Below are 23,362 nucleotides of genomic sequence, written 5' to 3'. Positions count from 1 at the left end.
CACCTCTACAATCCACACCTCCAGTCTCATCTCAGTGAATGGAACACCTAATCCAAATAGCTTTTGTAGAAGACATTACCCCAAAGGTTCATATACTATTATGAACCCAGACTGTGATTGTTTATATGGTATACTCAATATTGACAAGAAGTAGCACAATTGTTTCTGAGTTATTAGTTTAGGTAGATTGCGTTTGTTTATTATTGGGACTTAAATGAAGATCTGACTACATTTTACAAGTAATTAATGCAGAAAAAAGGGTTCAAACTTTTTCTTACAGCTATAAATAAATAAATATAAATAAACGGAATTCTCAATTACTAAGGAAACAATTTCATTGCACTACAATAACATGCTTGCATAAAATCACTGGATGATTTCTTCAATTCAGGCCTGGTTTGGCAACTTATAATTGTTTCCAAACAACATAATTGAAAAGCAAAGATGTACAGCAAAGCCGAGTCAATCCTGTTACAGTTGCAATATATAACTTTATAGTTTCAAGCAATTCTGGCTATTGTTATACTGAGTAATTGTATATATTTTTCTCCATGCAGCCTATTGTAAATACCACAGTTAGACTCAAAATACCGATGTATAAATCTGGTGACCCAAATGCCACTGCCTCCATTTCCTTCCTTAAGTAGTTGTGATGCCACTCTTATGTTAAAATGTTTTTCGGCACTCCCTGATTAAATCACATCCGGGACAGCAAACTAAAAGGGTGTGTTCCGTTTATATTGGCTACAAATGACAAAAAAATACAGTGAAACTCAAGCAGTAAGGCAACAGCTTGAAAATGTAAGGACTGTCACAATACTAATGAAACTATGAAATTACATTAAGTCCATATTAGTGCAGGTGTTATAATATGGAAATTTTACCTTTTAAGAAGTAACAGTAATAAAGATAAAGTTTATATAATAGTTTAGGTAACACTGCACTCTTCCATCTGTGACATTAAAAGATCATAAACAAGACAGCCGGTTATGTTCTATTATTATTTTCCTATTATGGAATGTTAAATCTGTTCCAATTTTTGTTCGCCAAAATAAACCACCCATGAGATTTTTTGGTCGATACTATCAGAGCCGATATAACATAACACACAGGCAATTTAAGAGTCTCAACGTTATGCAGAGTAGATATGATAACATATAAGAAATTTCAGGAGAAGGGAATCCAGCACAAACACACTTTGGTGCAAAATTAACCATACACGTTTACAGATACAATCTGGCAACTGTACATTACAAATAATTACTGCTCTATTTTAAAAAATGGAGGAACTCAGCAGGTCAGGCAACATCCATGGAAATGAGTGAACAGTCAACATTTTGGGCCTAGAGTCTTCTTCAGGACTGAAAAGGAAGGGGGAAGACGGCAGAATAAAACGGTTGGGGGGGGGGCGGGGACGGGATGGAAGCGAGCTGGGAGGTGATGGGTGAAGCCAGATGGGCTGGAAAAGTCAAGGGCTGGAGAAGAAGGAATCTGATAGGAGAGGTAAGTGAACCATATGAGAAAGGAAAGGAGGATCCAAGGGAAAGCAATAGGCAGGTGAGAAGTAGTAAAAGACCAAAGTGGGATATAGAAGGGAGGGGGAAGAATTGTTTAACTTTTACAAGGATGAGGATAAATTTGTACTGACAGATTAACTATACATCCTGCACAGATGCTCCTCACTATACTGAAAGACCAGGATATGAATTGAAGGGTGGAAAGAAACTGCAAACTGCAACTATTCAAAATGTCCCCCAAAGCAAAATATAGTGATTATGAAGTCCAGCAAGCTCTCTCAAATCACAGAGACATCAGTTACCATGAAATGTTTCAGGGGGCCAGGGTAAAATATGTCAGGTTTAGGTGAGGTGGGATCTGAGACCTCCGACTGGCCGCCGAGTACTGCTGAGCTACTAGCCTGGAATGAGACGGGGACAGTTGCCAAAGCGGCCATGGAGTATCCTGGGCCGCGGCCACAATTTGCCCAAAGCTGTTGTCAAGATAGTCAGCTGTCCTTACTCACCCCGCCCCTGCCACTTTCCATTGGCCGAAAGCTGCCAGCACCACAGCCCGACGCACATCAGCGCCACGTCATTGGCTGGGGGCCGATGTCAGTCAGCTAACACTTCCTCCCCCCCCGTGTTTTTGTTTACCACCGAGCCGCCTCGGGAAACGGGAGACCGTCAGCGGCCGGCTGCAGCCGCAGGAGGTCGTTGCGGCGGTTCCGCCAACGCCTGCACACTTTCTCCATGGATGGGGTGTGGGCTGCAAGTTGCTGCCCAAGGCTCCGGACTGTGGGATACGCACACATCACCTCACACTCACCGTTGAGTCCTGTCTCTTCGATGGGTGGCTGTGCGGCAGCCATGGTGCACCTGCCCCGCTGTGCGCCCGGTCGCGGGGAGTGGGCGGCCGTCCGTCCCCTCGCTGTTTGAATTTCCCCACCGGCCCGACGCAAGCACTCGGCGGCTTTCGGTTGCTGGATCAGCGCGCATGCGCCGAGCCGTTGTCAGGCCAGGGAAAGGACGCCGGTCATCACTGCGTCATCGCGTTCCAGCGTCACCAGTCGTTCCAAGGGGCGTGTCATCGCAGTGTCTTTACATCAAAGTCTATTTAACAATGACAAATGCACTGAAGGGGTCAGAGTTGTGCATTCCAACCCACACATAGCACTGCATTCGTGTTTAGCCTCTGGTATAATGGCAACCATCATCGCTTATTAGGGAAACTGCCCACTGTAAAGTCTCAGATGTACAGAATCAGGTTTATTAGAAGAAAAAATAATCAATAAATTACATAGTATGTATATCGAATAGATTAAATTTATGCAAAAACAGACATAATATACATTTTAAGAATGAGGTAGTGTTCAAAAGTTCAATGTCCATTTAGAGGGGAAGAAGCTGTTCCTGAATCGCTGAGTGTGTGCCTTCATAGAAACATAGAAAATAGGTGCAGGAGTAGGCCATTCGGCCCTTCAAGCCTGCACCGCCATTCAGTATGTTCATGGCTGATCATCCAACTCAGAACCCTGTACCTGCTTTCTCTCCATACCCCCGATCCCTTTAGCCACAAGGGCCATATCCAACTTCCTCTTAAATACAGCCAATGAACCGGCCTCAACTGTTTCCTGTGGCAGAGAATTCCACAGATTCACCACTCTCTGTGTGAAGAAGTTTTTCCTCATCTCAGTCCTGAAAGACTTCCCCTTTATCCTTAAACTGTGACCCCTCGTTCTGGACTTCCCCAACATCGGAAACAATCTTCCTGCATCTAGCCTGTCCAATCCCTTTAGAATTTTATACGTTTCAATAGGATCCCCCCTCAATCTTCTAAATTCCAATGAGTACAAGCCTAGTTGATCCAGTCTTTCTTCATATGAAAGTCCTGCCATCCCAGGAATCATTCTGGTGAACCTTCTCTGTACTCCCTCTATGGCAAGAATGTCTTTCCTCAGATTAGGGGACTAAAACTGCACACAATGTTCTAAGTGCGGTCTCACCAAGGCCTTGTACAACTGCAGTAGAACCTCCCCGCTCCTGTACTCAAATCCTTTTGCTATGTATGCTAACATACCATTTGCCTTTTTCACCGCCTGCTGTACCTGCATGCCCACCTTCAATGACTGGTGTACAATGACACCCAGGTCTCGTTGCATCTCTCCTTTTCCTAATCGGCCACCGTTCAGATAATAATCTGTTTTCCTGTTCTTGCAACCAAAGAGGATAACCTCACATTTATCCACATTAAATTGCATCTGCCATGAACTTACCCACTCACCTAACCTATCCAAGTCACCCTGCATCCTCCTCACAGCTAACACCGCCACCCAGCTTCATGTCATCCGCAAACTTAGAGATGCTGCATTTAATTCCCTCATCTAAATCATTAATATATATTGTAAACAACTGGGGTCCCAGCACTGAGCCTTGCGGTAGGTACCCCTTCAGGCTCTGTACCTCCTACCCGATGGTAACGGTGAGAAAGTGGCATGCCCTGGGTGCTGGGAGTCCTTAGTAATGGATGATGCCTTTCTGAGACACTGCTCCTGAAGATGTTCTGGGTACTTTGTAGGCTAGTACCCAAGATGGAGCCAACTAAACTTACAACCCTGTACAGCTTCTTTCGGTCCTGTACAGTAGCTGCCCAGACAGTGATACAGCCTGTCAGGATGCTCTCCACATTACATCTATAGAAGTTAATGTTGACATACCAAATCTCATCAAACTCCTAATGAAGCATAGTCGCAGTCTCATCTTCTTTATAGGCCCTCAGAGGTCTTGATACCCAGGAACCTCTATGTCCTACCCTCCTGGAAGTTCACAATTAGCTCTTTCACCTTACTGAGGTTGTTGCTGCGACACTATTCCACTAGTTGATATATCTCACTTCCATACACTCTCTCAGCTCCATCCAAGATTCTACAGACAATGGTTGTATCATCAGCAAATTTATCAATGGTATTTGAACTATACCTAGCCACACAGTCATGGGTATAGAGAGATTGGAGTAGTGGGCTAAGCACACACCCGAGGTTCATCAGTGAGGAGATATTTTCACCAATCTGCACAGATTGTGGTCTTCTGGTTAGGAAGTTGAGGATCCAATTGCAGAGGGCAATACAGAGGCCCCGCTTCTGTAACTTATCAAATCAGGATTGTGGGAATGATGGTGTTAAATGCTGAGCTACAGTCGATGAACAGCATCCTGACATAAGGGGTCTGAGGCCGTGTGCAATGAGCCGTTGACCTATTGCAGGGGGTCCAGGTCCTTTCACCGTCTCAGTGGATGTGACAATACAAAACCAATTGCCAATTTATTCAGCAGCAAAAGGAGATTAAACCTTAACATCTATCATGAAGGGTGCAGAAAAGTTAGATCTGATTTGTCGTTATTAAATAGTCTAGTGTCTCTAAAGCAGTAGCCTACTATCCATCAGCAATAGGCAGCAGTGAATGAGGGATCACAAGTTGGTAGAATACTGAAGCAACATGCAAGCCTAAAACATCATAACATCCACCCCACAAAATGCCACTTCCTTAAACACAACATTGTCTCCATCCCTCTCGTCAGCAGATACAATTACACAAGGGAATACCGTTGTAAAGAAGTATCAGCTTGAAAGCTACAATATTGTGAAATTAAAATAGGAATGACTTGCATTTTTGTATTCCACAGTATTACAAATAGCCCTGGCCTGCTGGACAACAATGACAACTGTCAGATGATTATAATAAATCTCAAAAGTGCAACAGAAGGAAACATAAGCAGACTAATCAAACATCAGAATTAATTTTTAAAAAAGCTTCAAGTTATTATACTCCATGATGGAAAAGGTTTTAAATAGTGTGACCATCATCACCAGACTCATAGGAGAGAGGGAAAGTGGTTTAGCAGTGTTTTATAAGAATAACAGTCTCAGTTTTAAATTGGAGTACATGGCATTTTTTCCCTTCTAAGCATTTCCGGAGGACAATGCGGTAGCCTCTGGCTGTATATGTAAAACTCAGATTGTGGAGAGATCCGCTCCTTTTATTTACATAGAAACACCATTGTTTGCAATTGCTGTTCCTTCATTTACACATACAATTAACTTTCTAGGGCGGGGAGGCAAGGAAAGTGGACTTGGTACTATTACAGTTCCCTGTAATAGGTTTGCCAGCCACACCCACATCTTTAACAACTCTCCTACAACTACACCGAGATTTACAAACACGGTAGCCATGGTTCAAAGTCGGAGCCTTCATGGTCTGAAGCAAAACACACACACACACACACAACGTTGGAGGAACTCAACAGGCCAGGCAGCATCTATGGAAATGAAAAACATAGTCAACATTTCAGGACAAGACCTTTCTTCGGGAAGAGGACACAATGAAAAGGTAGGGGAGGGAAGGGGGAGTAAGGGAAGGAGGAGAGCTAGATGATAACAGTATTTTTCTTATACACTAATAACTATTCGGGTCTAACTTACTTGACTGAAGAAAATAAAAGCACCAGTTCAATCTTAAGAAATTGGTAACTACGAAGCAAACAAAAAATCCTTAATCGGAAATAGTGACACACTTCTTCAGAGTCATAGAAACAGGCCCTTCAGCCCATAGAATCAGCACCAACTGTCAACACCCTTTTACCATCCTGTCAACCTGTGAAGCCACTTCTACGGACCTATGGACTTTGACTTCAAAATCCCTCTGCACATCAACTTTGTTAAAAGTCTTGTTGTTGGCCGTGAACTGTCTCTGTACTTTTGATCTCCCAATGTGCAATACTTCACAACCTTTCCAAAAGTGACATGTAGGCTATCTCAAGATAATAAGATACTTGAAATTTTTACAATTCTAACCCAAGTTATGGGCTGTAATTAGTAATTGGGCACTTTCCAAAAAATACAATCTATCTAACGTACACAATGTAGGAACTCAGCAGGCCAGGCAGCATTTAGGAAAAGTATACTCTTTTTCTAGATGCTGCCTGGACTGCTGAGCTCCTCCAGCACTTTATGTGTTGCTCGAATTTCCAGCATCTGCAGATTTTCTTTTGTTTGAGATACAGAACGTAGATCAAGATTTCTTAGTCGTTATTTCCATTCCATGAAGTACAGTAGGAAGCAGCTAGTAGATCACAATTCCAATGATTAGGCATGCAGTTTAGTAGCACTTATGCTCTTTTGAATCATTTCCAGGCAACATCCTTCCCTTTCAAAGGCTACCTGAGACAATTTGTACAGGCAGTTTTCAAATTTCTTTCAACATAGACATTCACTTAACTTTAATAGTCTCCTTGCCAAAGGTAACTTGGTACCCAGCAGGGGAAACATTGAAAAAAAATGTTAGTATGTAGGCTAAGCAAAAATCAAGAAATCTGACACAGGTGAAAACATTGGGAGCCTCGAGATGTCTTGGTTTTAGGAGGCTCCAATTTAAAAGGGTGAATTCGTAAGAATCATCTATATTTACTGTAGCACCACAGTGTGGCAGCAAACCAATGTAAGGCAGTTCCCCTATTACCATCCCTGAAAACCAATTTAGGCAGTTCCCCGTTACTGTTCTTGAGAGCCATTATAGACAGTTCCCGTTACAGTTCCTGAAAACTGTCCATAAACTAATATTTCCCACGGGTCAGACCGTCTATTTTCCTTAGCTGCCCATATCATCTTTCACTTCATTGAATATCTCCCGTCTGTCCTAAGGTTACCCATAACACTGGACAATTCTTTTTGAAAGTGCTGCTTCCTCAGAATTTTTTTGTTTATGATAGACTGCTTGAAGCTGAACACAAATATAATTTCAGACTAATTGTATCACATAGGAATTTGGAGAAACAAAAAATTAACTTTTATTGAATATATTGCATGTAATTGCATAACAGTGCTGATGCTTTGCAACAGTTCAACTAAGTTAAAAATGTTTTGTTGATGATTTTCATTTGTACTCAGTGCCTGAGGCTTCTCACTTAAGTGTCCAACAATAATCAGCCTGCATTAGTGGATTCCAGTTGTACGTATTGTTTCTCTATCACTGCATGTCCTGACGAAACCTATCACTATGCTCATCATTGACAGCACCAAGATTTGCAGTGAAGGAGTCTAGGAGAATGCATAAAATGAAACCTTGGCTTCATGATGCACTTCATGGTTTTTATATGCTTGAAGCATGTTGTCAACCAGCTGCACATAGTTTGATGTTCTGTAGTTGCCAAGAAAATTTTCAACAAAAGCCTTGAATGCCTGCCATGTGATTTTCTCTGGTCCCAGTGGAAATACTTCAAATTTCCTGTCATTGATCACTTGTTTGATTTGTGGACCAACAAACAAAAAATGCTTTCCTTAATCTTGGCATCAGTTATTCTGGGAAACACCTGTCTCAAATATTGAAATTCTTGTCGGAAATTTATAGCCGTCATGCAGCACCTGCCCTCTCTAAGCATGCCCTGGACAAGATAGAAAACTTTTCAACTTATGTTGTGGACAACATTTTAATTGACTTGAATTATGAATTGAAATAACACATAGAGGTGATTTTTTATTAAATGGTGCGTGATAGGGATTTTCATGATCAGCAGCCCAAAATCCATAAGATAAACCTTTATAAATAAGAGCATTGTTGGGATGTAATGTTGAAATTGTACAAGGCATTGGTAAGGCCAAATTTGGAGCATTGCGTACAGTTCTAGTCACCGAATTATAGGAAAGATGTCAACAAAATAGAGAGAATACAGAGAAGATTTACTAGAATGTTACCTGGGTTTCTTTCAGCACTTAAGTTACAGAGAAAGGTTGAACAAGTTAGGTCTTTATTCTTTGGAGCGTAGAATGTTGAGGGGGGACTTGATAGAGGTATTTAAAATTATGAGGGGGATAGATACAGTTGACGTGGATAGGCTTTTTCCATTGAGAGTAGGGGAGATTCAAACAAGAGGACATGAGTTGAGAGTCAGGGAGCAAAAGTTTAGGGGTAACACGAGGGGGAATTTCTTTACTCAGAGAGTGATAGCTGTGTGGAACGAGCTTCCAGTAGACGTGGTAGAGGCAGGTTTGATATTGTCATTTAAAATAAAGTTGGATAGGTATATAGACAAGAAAGGAATGGAGGGTTATTGGCTGAGAGCAGGTCAGTGGGACTAGGTGAGAGTAAGCGTTCGGCACGGACTAGAAGGGCCGAGATGGCCTATTTCCGTGCTGAAATTGTTACACAGTTAATTCAGTTGTTAAGGGTGCAGAGTGGCCCCTGCACGCCCCCCCCCCCACTTTTGGAGAATCGCAAATCACTACTATTTCGATGCTGCTACCAAGGAAGTAAGAGAGACAAAAGGAAATCTGCCTGGGCAGTTGTTATTGATAACAGCTCATGAAAGAGAATGAGAGAGAGAGAGACAGCTGAGGTGGAACGTCTCCTATTGACAAAAGCCATTGATTTACTGCTATTGTTTTTTGGAGAAGGATTGTTTACTTGGTACTGTTCTATTCATTGAAATCCCTCAGGGAACAGCCAGAGTGGGCTGGTTTGATGGGTTACATCGTCCCAATCTGATTGACACCCGAGACCCCGAGAGTGGGGATAAAAGTGAGGTCTGGGGTAACACCCCTTAGACGCACCAGGAGAAACGCCAGTGAGCATCAGAACCCCCACGAGACAGGGTGGGAGATCGGAGACCGAACGAAGGGTCGGTACATTTTAACTCACAGTGTTTATAGCGAGACCGGTGGGGGCTTGTGTGTGTGTCTACCCTTGCCTGGGTGACGAGTCCACCACGGAAGAACGGTCTAGCTAAAGGATGGAGGGGTCATATGTGAATGGCCACAATAACAATGCATCGACAGATCAAAATCGTAAAGGAAGTTGGCAAGATAATAGCTGTTACTGTTCACACATTTTCTCTCTCTCTTTCTCTCCAACAATTACAACACAGTGACCAACAAGTACCGCCATCTGACAATTCATTATCCCTAGACAACGATAAAGCTTGTTTCATTAGTGATTATTATTATACCCACACTTTTAGGTTTAGTATTGCTGACGTATATTATCTGTATATTTGCATTGATATTATTTTTGTATATTTTTACTAATAAATACTGTTGAAAATAGTATCACCAGACTCCAACAGACACTTCTATCTTTGCTGGTAAGACACCCAGTTACGGGGTTCATAACAAATTGGGGCCTCGTCTCGAGATTTGATACCAAATTGGAGGGCCAGTGAATCGGGCTATAAGTCCAGACTTGGATCTGGTTGCGTGGGTAACCAGACGAGAAACCAGCAAAGATGGACATAGATGAATTTACACAAAACACGACTTTGAAGGCGCTAGAGGATGCCACAAAGACAGACTTGGTAAATATTGCGAAAGGATTAAATCTCACAGAGGTGAGGTCGTCAATGAAAAAGTGGGAGATGCAGAGGGCCATAGCTCAGTATTATATTGAGAAGGATGTGTTTTCGGCTGAGGTATTGGAACATATCCCTGAAAAGATACCAACTATTGGGACAGTTCAGGTAGAGTTGGAAAAATTGAGGCTGGACGCAGAAGAGAAGGGAGCATGAATTTAGGTTAAAACAGCTGGAAGCAGAGGAAAGGGAGAAGAGCTGAAAAGGAGAGGGAGGAACAGAAGAAAAGGGAGTATGAGCTCCAGTTACAGGAGAAAGAGAGACAGAGGGAGCATGAACTTAGGTTAAAACAGCTGGAAGCAGAGGAAAAGGAGAAGGAAAGAGCTGAAAAGGAGAGGGAGAAACAGAGGCAGCATGAGCTGGAAGGAGAAGTTAAAGCAAGAGGGAAGAGTGCCAGGGGCAGACCGAGAGGAGAGGTTTAATGTTAGTAGGGAGCTTAGGTTAGTACCTCCCTTCGAGGAGGCAGATGTTGATAGTTATTTCTTGCATTTTAAAAAGGTGGCAGTGAATCAGAAGTGGCCCAGAGATCAGTGGGTGGTGTTGTTACAAAGTGTGTTAAAAGGGAAGGCTCCAATGGGCATATGCGGCATTGTCCATGGATGTGTCTGCGGATTATGAGGAAATAAAGCGGGCCATCCTTCAGACCTATGAGTTAATCCCTGAAGCATATAGACAAAAGTTCAGAGATTTAAAGAAAGTGTGGAATCAGGCGTATGCAGAGTTTGCATAAGAGAAGGGTGTGCTCTTGGATTGTTGGTGTGCAGCAGAAAAGGTGGAGAAGGATTTCCGGCGTTTCAGCGAGTTAATTCTGATTGAGGAATTTAAAGGTTGTGTTTCGGATGATATCCGGATGTATTTGAACGAGAAGTCAAATAAGTTTATATCAGAATTTGCCAGGTTCGCAGATGAATATGCCCTAACCCACAAGACAAAGTTTTCCTCAAATAAGAGTTACCAGAAAGACCATAGGGATGGTAGAGAAATCCTGCCGGTTGAGGTAGAGAATAAGCCGGGAGCTAGTGGTAAAGGTAAGGAGGAAGAAAGGCAGGCTGGCAGGAGGGTTCCTGGCTTGACCTGTTTTAATTGTGGAAAGGTTGGTCATATTGCATCCAAGTGCTTTGCTCCGAGGAAGGAGACAGGAAAAGGGAAAGCAGCAGTCCCTACAGGGTGTATTGAGTCGATCAGCAAATTGACGAGAAAGGCCCAGGTAGATAAAATACGAGAGGGGCGTGAGAAATTTATTTCAGAAGGGACCGTGTCTGTGAAAGAGGGAGAAACCCCAGTTCCAGTGAGGATCTGGAGAGATACTGGAGCTGATCAGTCATTGATTCTCAGTAAGGTACTAGATTTTGGTCCTGAGACGGGAGAGGTAGTTTTAAGAGGTATAGGAAAAGGGACAGAAGCTGTGCCTTTGCATGGGATCATTATCAATTGTGACCTGGTATCTGGACCAGTTGAAATAGGGGTACGGTCAGAATTACAGAGAGACGGCGTGGACGTCCTTCTTGGTACTGATTTAGCAGGGGGTGAGGTGTGTTCAGTCGTGAAGCTGACGAGCCAGCCTGTAAGTGTTGAGGACCCGCCCCTAGATTCCAAGATCTATCCCGCATGCGCAATCACTCGCAGCATGTTGAGAAAGGCAGCTGAGAAAGAGACCAGTTTAAATCAGTCCAGTGTCGATTTGGCTGAGACGTTTTTACCAACCCTGTACCAAGAGGGGTTAGGGGATGGTAAAACGGAGAATAGGGAGGTGAAAGAGAGTAAAGGAGCGGAGGTAGAACTACCCTTAGCCAAGAGGGAATTTATAGAGGCACAGAGTAAAGATGAGAAACAGATAAGGCAGTTAGAAGGTCCAGGGTTGGACATGGATGATCTGTCTGGCTTGATGGAACTGTTTGAAGAAGTTGAAAAATTGAAATGTGTTCCCGATAATGATATAAGGGTGCCGTTACCTTGAAGGAGTCTGCTGGGTTAGCAGATGAAATTGTTTTAACCCGCAGGGTTGAGTTTACTCCGGATAGGAGTTGCCCAGAGAGTAACTGGGAGGATCAGGGGAACTTAGAATTTGAAAAAGGGACTGGTATGGAAAGCCTGGAAGAAGTAGATGCCCCATTTGAGTGTGTTCAAGATGTGGATGCACATGGTACTGAACCTAGTAATGAAACTCAGGAAAAGTCTGAGGTATCTGATTTAGTTGAAAAGGAATGCAGTCCTTTTGGGTCAGATGGACTTGGTTCAGTGAAGAAAGGGTTAACCTTGGTACCAGTGGGAAGTGAGAATTCTCAGTTGTTTGTGTTAGGAGGTGTGTTAAAAGTTAGTGGAGAAGGGAAAAGTGTAGTTCCTAAATTGAATAAAGAAAATTTAAAGTCTGGATTGGTTTCAGAAGTAGTAACCAGGCGGAAGGAACAATGGCTTGTTAACAAGGTGCCTGTGAATCAATTACAGTTTGTTTTGGAATTTAAAGGTAAACAAATGTTAAACTGAAAACTAATAGAATGAAGGGTCCTGAAGATAAAACTAATGACTGACTTAAAAATAAAGAATTGTGTGGAAGTTCAGAAGATGGAGTAAGTTTGGAAAACATTGTTGATAAAATAACTCCTATGAAAGGAGTATGTGAAAGCCTATTCCACACTGGTGAGCAAGCTAACCACGTGAAAGTTAAATGGAAAAGAGGCAAAGGTTGACAAAATGCCACTTTAAATAACAGGATCTGGTTTTGAGGGATTTCGACAAAGCATGTAAATAATAAAGACACCACCATGGAAGATTGACTGTTAAGTTTAAAAGTAAAGTAAAGATTAGTATTTGCATAAACTTTTGTAATGTACTACAGAATAATCACACATGTATTGGTTCACATTTTGTAATATACACTTAAGCTAAGATCACAACTCTTTAGTTTTGTTTTGCTGAAGGAATAAAACCAGGAGGTTATTAAGTTGGAGTCTGATGCTGCAAGGATTTGATATTAAGACACAGCATATTAAAGGAAGTGATAATGTACCCGCTGACTGCTTATCTAGCTGCTAAGTTGAATGTATATCTGTATTGCTCTGTAGTTAAAAACTCTTTTGTATTGTGTTAGATTCTGTAAGACTCTGTATTAGTTAATTTTCCCCTTTTGGTGAAAATTCCTAGAAGGATGGGGGTGTTACGAAGGATGAACAACTCTGATGGGCAGAAGGTTGCAGAGTGGCCCCTGCACCCCCCCCCCCCTTTTGGAGAATCGCAAATCACTACTATTTCGATGCTGCTACCAAGGAAGTAAGAGAGACAAAAGGAAATCTGCCCGGGCAGTTGTTATTGATAACAGCTCATGAAAGAGAATGAGAGAGAGAGACAGCTAAGGTGGAACGTCTCCTATTGACAAAAGCCATTGATTTACTGCTATTGTTTTTTGGAGAAGGATTGTTTACTTGGTACTGTTCTATTCATTGAAATCCCTCAGGGGACAGCCAGAGTGGGCTGGTTTGATGAGTTCCATCATCCCAACCTGATTGACACCCGAGACCCCGAGAGTGGGGATAAAAGTGAGGTCTGGGGTAACACCCCTTAAGACGCACCAGGAGAAACGCCAGTGAGCATCAGAACCCCCACAAGACAGGGTGGGAGATTGGAGACCGAACAAAGGGTCGGTAAATTTTAACTCACAGTGTTTATAGCGAGACTGGTGGGGGTTTGTGTGTGTGTGTCTACCCTTGCCTGGGTGACGAGTCCACCACGGAAGAACGGTCTAGCTAAAGGATGGAGGGGTCATATGTGAATGGCCACAACAACAACGCATCGATGGATCAAAATCGTAAAGGAAGGTTGGCAAGATAATAGCTGTTACTGTTCACATGCTTTCTCTCTCTCTCTCTCTCCAACAATTGCAACACAGTGACCAACAACTACCGCAGCCTGCATGAACTGAACTGAACTTTATATTTCCATCTGACAATTCATTATCCCCTAGACAATGATAGAGCTTGTTTTATTAGTGATTATTATTATACCCGCACTTTTAGGTTTAGTATTGCTGAAGTATATTATCTGTATATTTGCATTGATATTATTTTTGTATATTTTTACTAATAAATACTGTTGAAAATAGTATCACCAGACTCCAACAGACACTTCTAACTTTGCTGGTAAGATACCCAGTTACGGGGTTCATAACACAGTAAGCAAAATCTTTATATTGTCCAGTGTAATTAAACTAATGAAGCATACTGTATTCAACTGAATATCACAAAATACTCTAGTTATTGTCATTTTGATTTTTTAAAAAAACTTATGGGAGATTTTGTGTAAAATTAAATTTCTGTAAGTCAGTCTATCCATAATCCAAGCAGCTCCTGTATTGGATTACAGTAAATTATTCTCCTTTACAAGACAGATGCACATATGTAGGCGCCTATTGATGGACAGAAGCTAAATGGAACACATTACTTGAGTTCATTATAACAGGAACTGAAATTTCTTTACCTACTAGTTAACAGGGCAGTGAAACAGGAGGAAAACCCTTATTCATTTTTTCCCCTCATCAGATATTTTTCTTGCACATAAATACATCGCTCGTTGCTGGGGAAATCACCAATTATGACAGTGAAGGAGGTTTTAAATCCAAATAGAAATTTACATAAACAGAGCCAAAAAAAAAAATCAACCGGTAAATTCTTTGGGGGGGGGGGCATTCTGTCCTCTTTTGGCTCGAAAATGAAATTTAAAATCCAAGAACACTGCAATTTCTAAACAATGTTCTTCCCACCCCTTTACCAAATTACAGAGCCTTAACAGCTTTTAGAAGTGCTAAATTTTATTCAGGCTGGAATTCTAAGCATCAGTGATGGTAGTGTTCCAAAATGTTGCTCCACGGTAATCAGCTGGGTCATGTTGTGCCTTGCTCTAGATTAACTCTGTCACAAACATTTCAAAATCAAGATACACAAAGAAAATCTGGAAATATTTCACTTTGGAAATTAAATAAAACCATGAAAGCCATTTTGTGGAACTCATGCACAAACACCAAATATCTTTGAAGGTGTAAACAACTTGTATACAGCTTTTCTCTTGGCATATCTGAATTAACTTTAGTTATGGGTAAAAAAGGGGCAATCACATATAGAAGAGTGTAGGTACAGGCCTTTTGGCCCATAATGTGTACTGACCATCATGCCAATCTCAACTAATCCCACCTGCCTGCATATGATCCATTTCTCTACTCCCTGCTGTTCATGTGCCAGTATAAATGCTTATGTTGTGATTTTATCTTTTGTTATCTAATTTTTCCAGCGCATTTCAAGCACCTACCATTCCTGTTAATATACAAACTATTGCTTGTAATCTTAATTTCCCCACTCTTGCCTTAAATTTATATCCTTTAAGTATTGCTATTTCTGTCTGGGGCAAAAAGACCATATGTACTAAGCATGAAAGTCTCTCAGCTTTATACACTTCTATCAGGTTGCTTCTCAGCCTATTATACTTCAAAATTCCAAATCTATCCACCCTCTCCTTATGGTGAATACCTTAATTCAAGTAACATCCTAATGGACCTCTCCTGCACCTTTCCAGTAATATAGTGACCAAAACTGAACTTAGGGCCCCAGACGACGCCTAACTAGATTACATATAGTTGCAACATGACTTAATTTTATACCCAATGCCCTCACTGATTTCACCATCATGCTATTCTTCACTGCAGCCTTGTTTTAAGGAGCCCAGCATGCTTAAGGTGAGATCTGCACACCCTTATCTATACAGGGCAGGAGGCACTTGATAGGTTAGTTGGAAATATTGTGTAGTAGAACAATGATGTAAATTTGATCTCTCAAACAGCAAAGACATAGGACCGTAATACGTAGGAGCAAAATTATGTCATTAGACCATCGAATCTGCTCTGCCATTCCATCATTGTTGATTCTTTCTCTCTCTCAATCATATTCTCCTGCCTTCTTCCTGTAACATTTGATGATCTGTTTAATGATATTGAGGAAAAAACATTAGCCATGACCATGTTCCAGACCAAGCATTGTGTGTACCCTCAGAATTTACTGCTTCAGTATCTTTGGTTCCTTAAGGCTGATATAGCTGGGGGGGGGGGGGGGATGTAGTGGGGATAAGGTCCCACAACCTATCAGATCTTCCCAATGGTGAGCATCTCAAATACTGTCTGACAACCAAGTCCAGTTCCTGGCCTTCACATGTGGCTTAACTACTAAGCCCAGTGTAAGTGTTTCTGAGAGAAAAGGCAAAAGCAGGCTACCTAGACCTTAAAACCACTTCGGACAGACGGGGCTCATCAGCCAAGGTTGATACCTCATCTAGGTTAAATTTCAATCTGTAACGCCTGCTGTCTTGCTGCTATACCCACTTATGAGGAAAGCAGTGGAAGTAAGCCCCAAGGAAAAATCCAGAGCTGGTGTCCCTAAGGAAGTCCTACATTGAGTTGAACACTGACTGACAACTCCTGTGATGCCACTAGTGCCAAACTGTATCAGTCTCTTCCGTTCCTTTTAACACAAGTACAGTATGTTTAGATAAATCACTTCTCAAAGCTACAAGTGGGGCCTGAGCCGCACCACAGCTGGCAACATTCAGATGGGGGAAGTAGAATGCAAAATAAATCTCCATTCTCATGTTCCCAACACCCCATTAAAAGCCCTGTAACTTCACATTGTCAAGTAACACAAAGAGCTTTTTGAAACTTCCAGATTTCATTCCTATTCTGTGATGTTCTGTTCCTCAAGCTCCTCCTTCCTTCAAGTTCAGCCAGAACAGTTGTCACATTAATGACAGTGATAACTGGATCCTGCTGCCTGATTGCATACAAGCAATAACTTTAAACACAGTGCAGAACTAAGGTCAAGCAAAGCCACGTCATTACACTCAACATGTCGCTGAACTATTGCATCTCACCTCCAACACCCTCTCCTCCCCCCCCCCCCCCAGATAGAGAGCTGAGGCCTTGGAAGACACAAGCCTCTTTCACTCAGCAAAGGGAGGTCCTTATGAAAAAATTAATCACCATTTCAGGTGGAACAGCACAACCTTTGGCAAAAGAAAGGTGTGTTCAAAGCAAGTTCAAGAGCTCCCCATGCTTCAGGAAATAGATTACCTATAGCTCCTCTGAGCACTGGAGAGGTACCACCTATTTCCCAAAATGCAATGGTAAGTGATCCAAAGTGCTCTCTTCCAGGCCAACACCCCCATTATCTAATTACTCAACCAGCTTCAACTGGCAGCCACATTGTTCACATACCCATCAGAATCCCCAGGTAGGCACTGTACTCCAAGCTCCTTCACAGCGAGATATTACCAGGACAGGGCTGACATTTCAAGGGTGTTCTCAAAACCTCCTTGGTTAAAAAAAAGTTCTGACAACCTACTGGAATCTCAGTTGGTGACCACTCAAAAACCGAGCAGATTTCAGGATGACATAGAGGACTTCTCGTCCACCCACACAATAAAGCAACTCCTGCCTCAATGTGTTGAGGTCTGCAGATCATACAATGGCCTCATTAACCACCCAAAACCCCCAGAGTTGGGAGCAGAAGTTATCCCAAACCTAAATGGCTGCCCAAGAGACTATGGTAATTACATAGTGCACAATAATTCAGAGGAGGATGTTTTCAGTTTGATTTTTTTTTGGGGGGGGGATGCATTACAAAGGAAACTGATCTTCGAGACATTGAAGCCAGCCTAGGTTAATGAAACCACTTGTTACCACTCCCAAGTAGGACTCTCACCTTGAATGTGAACATTAGCAGCATTTTTGGTTTAAGCTTTGGAATACTCACTAGAAAGGTTCACATTAGACAACAGACCACTTGGAATTGTGGATTCATCACTGACCTCTCCAGAATGATCACTGAAAAACTTGAAATTATCAAACTTCAACCCAATACTGACATTTAAAGTGGAATACAGATATTTCAACCTCACTAAATTCAGCCAAAATTTAAGGCCAGAGTCCAAGTCCTTCTAAACCTGCCATCCTGAAACCTCTCCCACCCCCCAAAAAACAGGTTTTTCAAAATAACTTCACAACTGGTGTAAAATAATAAACTCCAGGACTAAATAGGCAGGTAAGCTGGGGTTGACCAGTAAAAAGTAATGACTATTCTCCTGTGAGGAACCAATGGTTTTGCAGTAAAATTCAGATTCTCATGTGTGGCACCCTGTCAAAGGCCCCCTGAAAATCCAAGAAAACACCCACTGACTCTCCTTTATCATTTCCTCAAATAACTCCAACAGATTTGTCAGGCATGATTTTCCCTAAAGGAACCTATGCTGACTAAGGCCTATTTTATCACGTGCCTCCAAAAAGCCCAAAACACATCTTTAATAATGGTCACTAACCAGCCTATAATTTATGTTTCTCCTCCCTCCCTTAGCGAAGGGGGCCACATTTGCAATTTCCAGTCCTCCAGAAACACTTAAAAATCTAGTGATTCTTGAAAAATGACTACTAATGCCTCCACAATTTAGCCCTCTCTTTCAGAACCCTGGGGTGTAGTCCATTCTGCATTCAACAGATCAGCAAGCCATGCAGATCACGGCTAGTTTCCGATTGCTAGGGTAACAATTCCTCAACTCAAAGGCCTTGAGATTGAATGAACGGAAGAAGTAAAAAGGAATGTGGCATGTTTTATAGAGTTGCGGGCACCTTATGAACTCTTTTGTTAAATTTAGAGGCTGCAAACTCTGAAGATAATTGCCTGCAGAAGAAATTACATCCACCATGTGTTCCTATCAACTGTGCATAAGACTACAAGAGATCCTGCAGATGCTGAAAATCTTGAGCAACACACACAAAATGCTGGTTGAACTCAGGTCAAGCAACATCTATGGAGAGGAATAAATTCAACTGTTATAGATGCTAGCTTACTTGTTGAGCTCCTCCAGCATTTTTTGTGTTGTATATAACTACAAGGATCTTCAAAACCCACAAAACCATTCCACCAAAAAATGTTTTCCAGTCTAAACTGCACAATCCTGTTTCATCATTCTTCACAGAGGCTGTTCCTTGAACAGTCCATTTCTCCAAAGGGTAAAAGGTAGCAATTCTATCAGGATGCTCAATCCCAGTAATTGCTCCAAATCTGAACCTCAATACATTACTGACAGAATATGCAAATAAAGTAAAAATAAAAGCAAATCTGCAATCCTGCATGACGCCAGTTCATTAACTCCCTACAGTGAACCATGGGACATTAAAGTTATTAATAAACAATCGTATAATAAACAAAATATGGACTGTTTATTGTATATTCCTCATTCTGGCCAAAAAACCATCCCTTATGCGCAGTTAGTTTTTGGCATCAATTACTCCCCAATTTTAGAATTCAATTTAAAGGAGATTTAAGACTAGTTAACATCTTACTGCAACACACAATGTAAGAGGAATTCAGCAGGTCAGGCAGCATCTATGGAGATGAATAAATAGCTGACATTCGGAGACTTTTCTTTAGGACTGGAAAGGAAGGGAGAAGATGCCAGAATAAAAAAGTTGGGGGAGGGGAAAAGGACAAGCTAGAACGTGATAAGTGAAGCTGGATAGATGGGGGAAAGGTAAAGGGTTGGAGAAGAGAGGACAATGAGAGAAATGAAAGGAGGAGGGGCACCAAGAGGAGGTGATAGGCAGGTGAGAAGTGGTACGAGGCCAGAGTGGGGAATGGAAGATGAGAGGAGGAGAATGGGGAAAAAAATTACTAGAAGGAGAAATCGACGTTCATGCTATCAGATAGAGGTTACCAAGACAGAATACAAGGTGTTCCTCCTCCACCCTGAATGGCCTTATCGTGGCAAAAGAGATGGCTGTGAACAGCCATGTCAGAATGGGTATAAGAATTAAAATGATTTGCCACCAGGAAATTGCACTTTTGGCCAATGGAGCACAGGTGCACAAAAAAGCGTCCCCCATTTTACATTGGGATTCACCAATGCAGAGGAGACTGCATCAGCAGCACCAGATTCAAGACAACCCTGACAAAATTGCAGGTGAAGTGTTGCCTCTCTTGGAAGGATTGTTTGGGGCCCTGATTCCCACACCTTAATGCATTTCCTTTGTCCTTCCCAAGTCTATGGCCACCACACACAGTCATACAGGAACTAATATTTCCATGTGGTACGAAGTTTAACTTGCTCCTGATTGTTGACCCCAAAAAAAAGTTGGGAAATCAGAATTGTTGCTGCTACCACCTATCACTCCTCACCCTCAACACACTAATGATCCCAATTGTTACTCTCCACTGCTTCAGCTCAGCCAACAATGAGAGTCAACACGAGCACAGAGCCATCCGAACAGTCAACTTGAGCTTCAAGTGGCCCATTGAAATGAAACAAACAGTTTCTTAAGGCTCAACTACTAAGTTCAATGACATAACACTGAGTGAGTTGAGAAAGATCCAAAAATCCATGACAACTGCTACAGTGAGTTAACTAGCTAAGATACAGGACAAAAGGTTTTAGGCACATTATATATGTAATTTTATGTATTGTGCTGTACTGCCACTGCCCAAGTCATGACACGTGAGTGATGACAAACCTGATTCTGATATGGGTCTCTATTGTGGACTGAGAGTGGGAAGGGGGAAGGGAGAGGGGAATCATGGTTGGGGAAAGGGGTGGGGGGGCAGGAAAGGGAGTGGGAAGCCCCAGAAACATTCTATAATAATCAGTGCACCTATCATTTGGAATCAAATGACTGCCTGGTGTCTCAGGGTTGGGTGCATCTGCACCTGCGCCAACCTCACCCTTGGCACCACTCACCTGGCACCTGGCCCACGGCATTCCACCTTCACCATCCCCAACATCCTTTGCTCCAGCCAGATTTGCAGACTCTGCTCCACATTGACAAGTACTGTACTGTGCAAGTCTTAAGCATGCTACCAATATATACATGCCTTAGACTTTTGCACACAACTGTAGGTGGCAGCAAAAATTGTACTGCTCCAGTTTTCTCCAATTAGAGAGCAAAACTTACCTGGAATTCTGGTCCTGTTGACATCTTACTGGTTGGTACTGAGAAAGGTATCAGAGGGAAATGAAGATAAGCTGGAGCAAACAGTGTCTAACCACCTCAGGTTCAAATCAATGAGGTCACAGCAGCTGTTGTGGTTTTGTTTTGCACATAAATAATTTTAGAAGATCTTGAGGCACAATCTTATAATAGCACCATACCAGTCCCCCTACCACCCCATCCCGGCAGATATGCTGAAGTCACAGCAGTGGTCAAAAAATCCTTCAGGATGTATCTAAAACCAAATTGGACTGGAACCTCCATTCCACCCAGTGGCAATGCAGCATTAGAGACCAGAAACATTGTTTTCCACACCAAGTTACTTTAAGTGGGGTCAAATCAGTCTTCCATTGGTTTAATGATATCAGCAAAAAGGATGTAATTTTTGTACTGGTGTCAATGGCAGGGAATTCACTGAATGCCACCAGGTCCAATTCAGATTTTAACTATCCAACTTAAACGAAAATCCAGCACCTACTCCTCAATTTTTGACACTGAAAGAATCAGAGTAACTGTAGAAGGGCTCCCACCTGAAACTTCACACATTATTTCCGCAATCACAATTTTGCCCATTGTGACTGACCCAGATCACTCACACTGAGAAGCAACCAGATCCCAAATTTCTGCAGTTAAGTGTAGCTCAAGGCTAAGCACCGCAAGTTCTGCATGCAATTCACAAGACGCAAAAGAACATTGAGAAATGAAAGGGTGGGGTTTGGGGGTGGGCAGAAATGAAACAGTAAACACAGATGGACTTCGTCAAGCCCACTGGCGTCCCCTTGAAAACGCACAAGTTTATTAACACCGTGTAGAAAATACTTAAGATTTATATTCCATTACATCAAACATCATTAAAACTTACCAGTATTAGACACGCTCTTTAATGCATTCCGTTAAAAAGAGTACATGGGATTTTCAAAAAGTACAGTTAAGTCCAAAAAGAAAAGCACCAAAGGAGCTATTTTTATCATTTTTATTCAGTAGGTTTTTCTGGTGCCAGAAATGGCAGGGCAGCAATATTACAGTCGGTTGTTAAAACATCTGTATGCAACAAAAACCACCTGACCCACTGACCCAACTCTGACCTGGTCATGTCCTTTACACTCCAATGGGGCCGGATGGAGGAATCCGTGAGGTCAGAGAAGGAATGTTACAAGCATTAACAACAAGCTGTATGTAGATAAAAAGAGGGGAGGGTGGGGGCGAGGGGGGTTAGAGAACATTACGGTAATGAGGGTACACAGTAAAACATTGCCATACCATGACTGAAGGACTTCTTCCTCAAAACCTCATCACAATGGAAGGCAAAGGAGTGGATTAAATGAAGATCTGATGCAGTAAAATGCTAATGTAGTAGCCCATAATTTGTAATGCAGAGACAACCTCCCTCCCCGCCAAATGACTAGCGATCATAAGTTGCAAATTTGGGTGGGGTTGGGTATAGAAGTAAAAACAATTCCCTGCGATAACGTGACTGGTGTGCGTTATAAATGGCACTGATTGAAGAGAGGAGGTGGGGAGGGGGCCAGAATGGGCCTCTCTCTTACAAGATACAAAGGCTACACTATCTTAACTAGGCAGGAATCGGATTCTTTCTTCACTGCACAGGTTTTAATTCACTTTGTCCTGGAATATATACAGGTTGTTGGTTGTGGCTACGGCAATGATATTTTCCTTGGGGTGCCAAGCTGTGTGGAGGATCTTCTTGTTGAAGTCCAGACTATCAACACTAATCTCGTCCTTCTTCCTCTTGCCACCTGAACACACCCTACGTGGCTTCAGGATAGCCCGTGGTTTGCTGTTCTCTCTCGAAGCCTCTAGCGTAATGTCCCGTTTTGTGTTTCTATCGAACATTCTGAAGAAATTGTTGTACGACCCAGTCATGACAACACTGGAAGGGGGTAAAACATTCAACCATTAGTATCACTGAGTCAGTACAAGAGCTTTTGCTGCAATCTGAAACTCTGGCTTGGCACATCACAAGATTATTAACATATCACTGACAATTTAGAGCCTTACAAACTTCTAAAAATTTAAGTGGCTTTGAAAAGACGCTCGTTAATTTTATGTCAGTCTCAAAGATTAGAATGGCTTGTGGGACTCGCTGCATTAATGCATTGACCAAGCCTGGTACTGCAAACACTGGCTACTGAATAACCTTCCAAGGCAAAGCTACAACCACACAGTATTTAAAATTCACAAAACCTGCAACACTTACTGCACAAAGTCAGTCACCTTTCCAATTTATGGTGAATCAGCCATTTCCCATTTTTCTTTTCAACATGAATTCACTCATACAGTGTTAACAATGCTCCCGGCAAGTCTCCACTAATAGATGCCATAATATGGAGCCAACATTTACATCAAGAGCAATGTTTGAAAATTTAGACAAAGTTTTCAGAATGAGCTACTGATCACTAATGATAGGTAACAGCAACTGCTCTAAACTTACATGATGGGCCC

At 42.1% G+C, this 23,362-nt stretch overlaps 2 protein-coding genes across 3 annotated transcripts in view; both read right to left on the bottom strand.

The window, feature by feature from the left end:
* LOC132391655 (BCL2/adenovirus E1B 19 kDa protein-interacting protein 3-like) overlaps window positions 1-2,529 on the bottom strand; it is a 40,629-nt gene extending 38,100 nt beyond the window's left edge. Inside the window, exon 1 of one of the 2 annotated variants that reach the window (XM_059965138.1) lies at window positions 2,326-2,529. In XM_059965138.1, coding sequence (XP_059821121.1) covers window positions 2,326-2,495 — 170 coding nt within the window. In that variant the 5' untranslated portion in view covers window positions 2,496-2,529. The remainder of the gene's footprint in view (window positions 1-2,325) is intronic. The other variant, XM_059965129.1, reaches the window with a different exon arrangement.
* Window positions 2,530-22,088: 19,559 nt separating this feature from the next.
* Window positions 22,089-23,362, bottom strand: part of LOC132391625 (serine/threonine-protein phosphatase 2A 55 kDa regulatory subunit B alpha isoform) — an 82,988-nt gene continuing 81,714 nt past the window's right edge. The window contains exon 10 of the mRNA XM_059965063.1: window positions 22,089-22,790. Within this exon, the coding sequence (XP_059821046.1) occupies window positions 22,511-22,790 (280 nt within the window). The 3' untranslated portion in view covers window positions 22,089-22,510. The remainder of the gene's footprint in view (window positions 22,791-23,362) is intronic.

This window comes from Hypanus sabinus, chromosome 1 (assembly GCF_030144855.1).
Source record: "Hypanus sabinus isolate sHypSab1 chromosome 1, sHypSab1.hap1, whole genome shotgun sequence".
In the NCBI taxonomy this organism is placed as follows: domain Eukaryota; kingdom Metazoa; phylum Chordata; class Chondrichthyes; order Myliobatiformes; family Dasyatidae; genus Hypanus; species Hypanus sabinus.
Note: the sequence above shows the minus strand (reverse complement) of the source record. Positions and strands in the feature narration are given on the sequence as shown.